This window comes from Sciurus vulgaris, assembly GCF_902686455.1.
Source record: "Sciurus vulgaris genome assembly, chromosome: 14".
Lineage (NCBI taxonomy): Eukaryota > Metazoa > Chordata > Mammalia > Rodentia > Sciuridae > Sciurus > Sciurus vulgaris.
Window position 1 is genome coordinate 533,806 of NC_136475.1, and position 7,080 is coordinate 540,885.

The 7,080-nt window shown below is 55.1% G+C and overlaps 1 protein-coding gene across 1 annotated transcript; it reads left to right on the top strand.

The window, feature by feature from the left end:
* Positions 1 to 1,616: 1,616 nt before the first annotated feature.
* On the top strand, positions 1,617 to 5,928 carry FOXI3 (forkhead box I3; the record flags this gene model as incomplete). Its single annotated transcript, XM_079109543.1, has 2 exons — positions 1,617 to 2,307; positions 5,015 to 5,928. The coding sequence occupies 2 exons, from the start codon at positions 1,617 to 1,619 to the stop codon at positions 5,617 to 5,619; spliced, it is 1,296 nt and encodes a 431-aa protein (XP_078965669.1). The 3' UTR covers positions 5,620 to 5,928.
* Between the last annotated feature and the right edge of the window lie 1,152 nt (positions 5,929 to 7,080).

Sequence of the window (7,080 nt, forward strand, 5' to 3'; positions counted from 1 at the left end):
AACAATAAACCATAATCTCCAAGTATGGCCTCTCATTCAGAATAATTTGGAGCTACTGGGTTAAGAATGAGACCCTAAAGGAAACCTTCAAAACTGCAAAGTCTGTATGGGTGAGCAATTTGCTAAAAGATAAAGGAAGGTATTGTCTTCTTAAAAGCAACAATTTCTAAAGGGGAGATGACTTCAAAGCTTTAGTAATTTTCTGCCATGCAGGCAACTTTTCTTTTGAACCTTCTCTTTTCAGCTTAGAACTTTATAACTTAAGAACAAATATTAAATTGGGGCATTAGAATATCAAGAAGCGCTTTCCAATTTCCTGCAAATAGTTGTAATCCTTAACATCCCAGGAGAAATCTCAAAACCAAACCAAACGACTTTGTTTCAGGCCATTGGGGGGGGGGGGGATCACCATGTTTATCTACATTAAGAACACATTCATATCCTTAAATCAAAATGTGATTTAGACAAACACTATTCCTTTCCACAGTATTTGGTAGGAGATTTAAAGAAATTGTGTGTTCTAGAGTCAAGGATTCTTTTCTGGTGCCAAAACAGATGACTAGTTACTTTTGAAGTGAGATTTACATTCTCGACACTGAAGCCTGCTAAGTAAATATCTCTGAATTTCATTGTTTTAAGAGGAAAGTACTAAAGTAGTAATGAACTTTGTCATGAAAATAAATGCCCTGCTATGTGGGCGGGTGGGGGTCTAATGAATAAACTTTCTGAACTGTTAGCCCACGTCATACCCCCCCACCACCAAAAAAAGTTTTTCCTTCCGCTTCTCCCTTGAAGGAGAACCTCGTGCTTGGGAGTACATTCAGGGACACTTTGCACTGGAAGACACCATCTTCTTGCTGTTTGGAGCAACAAGTAATGCTTGCGAGCAACGTGGGGTCGTCACCGTATTTCACTGAATGTTTTTTCTAGGCTGGAGCCCGATGTGAAAACAGGAGAAGTGAATGCAAGTCATAAAATCAGACAGATCTGTAAACGAACACTTCTGCCGCACTTAAATCACTTCAAACTTAAACCTTCGGCTTCAAAAGGCGAATTCCGAGGCCACCTGGCCGAAGGTCTTTGAGAACCTCGCCGTTTTGAAGACAACGAAATCACAGCGAAGTTCGAACGAACCGGACCAAAAGCGAGCCAGCGCTTCCCGGAGCGACGGGACCCCGAATTCGGCGGCTCGGATGGCAGGATCGGGGGAGCCCGCCCGCCGCAGGTGCCGGATGCGCCCCGCTGGCGCGCGAGGGCTGAGACCCCGAGGCCGCCGGCACCCGACGCGCCAGGCTCGGCTGCAGGCAGGAGGGGCCAGGGCTGGCGCGCAGGGGGCCCGAGCGCCCGGCGACCCGCGCCGCCCCGGGGTCCGCGTCCGGCCGTCTTCCCGGAACTCGGCGCCCAGCGGCCGGCGCGGGGAGGACGGCGGGCGCCGCTCACCTGAGGGCCGGGGCGCGGCCGCGGGCGGCGCGGGGCGGGGCGCGGGGCGGGCCGGGGGCGTGGGGAGCCGCCGCGGGCGCGGGGCGGCGCTATAAGGGCGGCTCGCCCGCTCCGCCCGCACCTGCCCACCTGCCCGGGAGCGGGCGCCGCGCGCCGGCCGGGGCGGCCGCAGAGGGATGCTCTCGCCCGCGCGCCGGGGCCCGCCGCGCTCTCCGCTCGCCGCGGCCGCGCCGCACCCGCGCCCGGCCGCCGACATGGCGCTCTACTGCGGCGACGGCTTCGGCGTGTACCCGCAGCCCGGCCTGCCCGCCGCCGCGGCCCCGGGCGCGCCCCCGGCCGCCAGGGCGCCCTACGCGCTGGCGGACTACGCGGCGCCGCCGGCCGCCGCCAACCCCTACCTGTGGCTCAACGGGCCCGGCGCGGGCGGCCCGCCCACCGCCGCCGCCTACCTGGGCGCCCCGCCGCCGCCGCCGCCGCCGCCCGGGGCCGCGGCCGGGCCCTTCCTGCAGCCGCCGCCCGCCGCCGGCTCCTTCGGGTGCGCACAGCGGCCCTTCGCGCAGCCCGCGCCCGCCGCGCCCGCCTCGCCCGCGGGGCCCGCGGCGCCCGGGGAGCTGGGCTGGCTGTCCATGGCCAGCCGCGAGGACCTGATGAAGATGGTGCGGCCGCCCTACTCGTACTCGGCTCTCATCGCCATGGCCATCCAGAGCGCGCCCGAGCGCAAGCTCACGCTCAGCCACATCTACCAGTTCGTGGCCGACAGCTTCCCCTTCTACCAGCGCAGCAAGGCCGGCTGGCAGAACTCCATTCGCCACAACCTGTCGCTCAACGACTGCTTCAAGAAGGTGCCCCGCGACGAGGACGACCCAGGTGAGCCGGGCGCCGAGCCGGGCAGGGGTCTGGGCCGCCCGGCCTTCCGCCGCGCCTTCTCTGCGCCGGGGTGGGCCCAGGTGGCACGACGGGCGCCCCACCTCGTCCGACCGGGGCGAGGGGACCCGAGGAAAAGGAAAGGTCAGAGAGGGCTCTGGAGGGAGCTCGCGGTGAGTGGGGAGCCCGTCCGTCCAGTTAGAGGAAGGGGGAACGTTTGTGCCGAAGGAGAGGCCACCTTGGGCGATGTCCCGCGGCCCGTTCGAAGGGTCGCCGTTACCTAGGGCGGCGGATGGGAGTAGGAGCGCCAGGAAACTTGGAAGAAAGGGATGGTGGTGGAGATGAGCAGAGATCCACGTCGGTTTCACGAAGGAGGTGACGAGGGAACAGCTGGCAGGCCCGCGCATCTGCGCGCTTCCTACTCAGTCAGATTCCTTCTAGTCTCTGCGACCTTCCTGGGACAAGTACTATGGCCACCCTGAGAGGAACGACTTGCCCACAGTTGCACCGCATCACGAGCCGAGAGCCGGCACGGCTTTCGGGAGCCTGCAAGTTGTGGTTTTGACACCTTGACTAGGTAGAAATAAAAAAATGAATGTCCCCGGGTTCTTCTGCCCTGAGCCCAACAACTCCTGGATAAGGGAGAGTCGCCTTCCGGTGTTGAGTGTCCTCTCTTACCTGGCCTGGGAGGTGGAGATGGAGAGACGCAGCTTAAAAACAAGAGAGAAACTCGAGGCTTTCCAAAGGAGTCCAAGACAAGGGAAGGGGAGAGAGTTAAGGAAGGAAAAATGTCAGCCAAACCAAAGTGTTCTCGTGTACACCGCAGGGGAGCACGGCTCTCCCGCAGCACTTACCAGTAGAAATACTGTGCAGTCACATTCAAAAAGTTAAGAGACGTGGTGATGTTTTTAATATTATTAAGTATCCAAAATGTTTCAATTATAAAAACAAAAGAGATCACTAGTGCATTCTTTAAATTATCTTCTTGGTTCTACATGTTCAAATTCCTGTGTGTATTTTATACCACATCTCAATTCCAAGTACCCAGTGGCTACTGTATTGGACAGAGTAGACCATTCTAGAAGATGGATCTTCCTCATTTGGCCTCTGAATCACCCAAGATTATTTTGTCATTTATATGGACTCCTGAACTTCACTTGAAACATTTAAAATTATTGGTAGTGGCTTCTCAAAGCTATTGGTACCTGCAAAACAAAACAAAAAAACATTTGGGACTGAAGGTGTGGTTCAGTGGCAAAGCCCTCTCCTGCGTGCAGGAGGCCTGGGTCCCCCAGCACCACACATGCACATGGTAATAACAGTAAGCTGTAGGTACCAAGATGGCTCAATATCCGGATCTGATCAGATGCAGGTATTGTTACCTAAATGGTGTTGTATGACATTCCTCTTTCCTACAACTCTCTATGGAAGGTGCTGCACTGAAGTTCAGTGGCTCAGAGGAGTACGGAGGCAGCTTAGCACAGTGGCTGGTTAAGAGTGCTGAGTCTGGGGTCACCTGCCTAGATGCCGGCTCTCATGGCAGCCATTGTGTAGCTCTTGGGATATGGCAAGTTGCTGACCAGTCGGCACCTCAGTTTCCCGTCTGAGAAGGAGGGACAGTCATATCAGGTGTCTCCACAGAACTGTGAGGAGGTACCAAGGTTTCCGTGAAAAAGTGAAAAGGCTACTGGATGAGATAATCCTCCTTTCGCACCTGGTCGTAGAATGTGAGGGGCACTTCCTCAGCCGAGGACGAGCATCATCCATGCTTGCCGAGTGGATGAAAGACTAGGGAGATTTTCAGGGGCATGAGCAGAGCCCCATCGCTGGGCTTCCTGGTACACCTGAGGAACGCCTTCCCAGGAGCTGCTAAAACCGAGCAGATTGCTCAGTAATCATGTCCAGGTTCCTTTTTTTCCAGTGGGATAGTGTTTTCAAGGGTGGGAGTTCTATACTTTCAAGGAATAGTAATTTTCTATAGTAATTTACTATACTTTCAAGGAATAGTAATTTTATAATAAACACTCTCTTTTCACTGCCTGCTACGTGCTTGAAATGTCATTTAAACTTCAATCTACTTAGGCGGCTGCTGTTCTCATTGCTCTTATTAAAAAAATGAAATCCCAAGTGTTAGGTATCAACAGAATCCTGTGATTTTGCAAGGTCACACAGTTTGGATCTAGAATAAGGGAAGGTGTTGGGCAATTTAATTGTAAGTGCTTTGGGAATCAAAGTCTGCGTGTGTGTGCGCGCGCGCTTGCACATGCGTGTGTGTTAGTGGGGCTGAACCCAGGGCCACACACACGCTAGGCAAGCACTCTACTGCCGAGCTGCAGCCTCAGTCCTGACTTGGAGAAGGGGTCTTGCTAAGTTGTTCGTGCGCCTGCCTCAGCCCCCCAGTCTCTGGGATTACAGGTGATTGCCACTGCTTGGCTCACATTGCTGTGATTACAGTTGTATTTTCATTAGAATCGTTCTATTTTATTATTAGCTATTAGTATTGATTTTTTTTTCTTTTTTTTTTTACTGTGCCTAATTTATAAATTAAACCATATCGTAGGTGAGTATGTATGGAAAAAGCCATAGTTATAAAGAGGGTTTGGTGCTGCCAGGGTCCTGGGCATCCCCTGGGGGTTTTGGGACCTGAGGGGACTGTGAACTATGCACAGGCACAAAACAGGCCCCCCTCTAACGTGTGCTTCTTTCCCAGGGAAAGGTAATTACTGGACTCTGGATCCCAACTGCGAGAAGATGTTCGACAATGGAAACTTCCGTCGGAAGCGAAAGCGGCGCTCAGAGGCCAGCGGCAGCCCCGGCAGCTCCGCGGTGGCCGCAGGGACTTCCAAGTCAGAGGAGGGGCTGCCCTCGGGACTGGGGACCGGAGTGGGCGGCACGGCCGAGGGAGACAGCTCCTCCCTACTGCGGCCAGCGCAGTCGCCCGAGCCCGAGCGCGCCAAGAGCCCTGCGTCCCCTCCGGGAGGCCCGGTGCTGGCCTCGGCCCCCTGCCTCAGCGCCTTCTTCAGCAGCCTCGGCGCCCTGGGCGGCGGCGGCGGCGGCAGCACCCAGCGCGCCGGCCCCGGCAGCCGCCCCCCGGGGGTCCAGGGCGCCCAGCTGCCGCCCGGCAGCGCCTTCCCCGAGGCCTCCGCAGACGCCTCCTCGCTGAGCACCAGCAGTGGCGGCAGCCAGCGGTCTTCCTACTACAGCCCCTTCCCTGCCGGCGCAGGCGGGGGCCAGAGCAGCCCCTTCAGCAGCCCCTTCTATAACCTGGGCGTGGTCAACAGCCTCATCTACCCCCGGGAGGGCTCCGAGGTCTAGGGCACACCTGCGGGCGGTGCTGCGGACCCCCAGCCCGGTCTGGGTGGGGCTGAACTTCTGCATTTCTCCCCTGCCTGATCCTGGCGGTCCTGTTTCTGCCTGGGAGGAGCCAGGTGGAGCCAGGAACCTCAGACCCCAGCAAGCTTTTACAGGTCTCCTGGAGATGGGCTTCTGGGGAGAAGGCCACCTGCCTCCAAGACAGGCAGCCTGCAGCCCTGTGAGGGCAGAAACTGGGTCTGGGGGGCTTGTCGCTCTGTGCCAGGTGGTGGGCTCCGAGGTGCTCAGGCAGCTGGAACAACAGGCCCCAACGACGCTAAGCTGGACCCACCAGCCAAAGGCTCGCCAAGCGGCTATCTCCTGTCCTGCAGCTTTCTTATCTTTCTAGAAAAGCAGGTAATTTTTTGATAGGAAACCTCCAACTTTGTGTCCTTGGCCTCCAGTTAGTTTTTATCAGTTTCGGAAGCACTGCAAACCTTGAGCCACATCCAGCTCAGTCACCTCCGATTGGCACCCACTAGGTACTAACCACAATAAAACACTGCATGCAGCCCTGGGTGCTATGGATCGTTCTAGACGCAACAGACTTTAGCCCCGGGAATCCTGCCTGGCAGGAGTGGCAGGAGAGCCCTGTGCCCACACTTGTGGAATTCTGAGATGAGAGGGGACTTGCCCGAGGTCCCAGAGAGGAGACAGTGGAGCTGGGCACTGGTTCCAGAGCTGGTGCTGGTAGCCTGTATCCTAGCTGCTCACACAAGCTGCACCCTGGACAGCAGAGCTGGATCTCACTTGACCAAAGATTCTGGTTGAAACAGCGGAGTCCCTGGCGATGTTCCCTGAGCAGGAAAGGGGTCACCCCAGCTCTGCTCACTTCTGCTGCCCAAGTCCAAGGTCCGGGGTGACTGCTGAGCTAGTTGACCACGGCGCCTATCCTGATCTCAGCTCCTGTCGTGGGTATTTCATTTCCTAACAAAAATTGTTAGAATTTTGTTAAAAATAGTTTAAAAATGGAATCTCAGTTTTTAATATGATGAGCCATTTGTGGTCAAAATTTTTAAAAATAGTAGATGATTTTATTTATCTTAGCACCCCCTTTCACTTCTCAGAGGCTTGGTCCCTTCACACATTCTCCCCCTCCCTGTGCCCGGCAGGGACCTGGGACATTAGGTGGCAAATACTTGGCCATTATTTGTTGAATAGCAAGTTATTTAAAATGTTAAAAATGAATGTTGGAATTACAGGGACAGCAGTTCACTCAGATGAAGACAGTGTCTAGTGAGTCTCCTTTCTGTCATGTTTTTCGAGCCTTTGATTGTGAACATTTTTAGTCTGGGATTTTGAATTTTTTAGAAATAGGATCACATGAATATTGTGAAAAAAACCCTTTTTCATGTGTATTCTTTAAGATACAATATTTTTTAAAAAATCTTTATTTTGAAATAGAACATGTGGGAAAAAAATAGC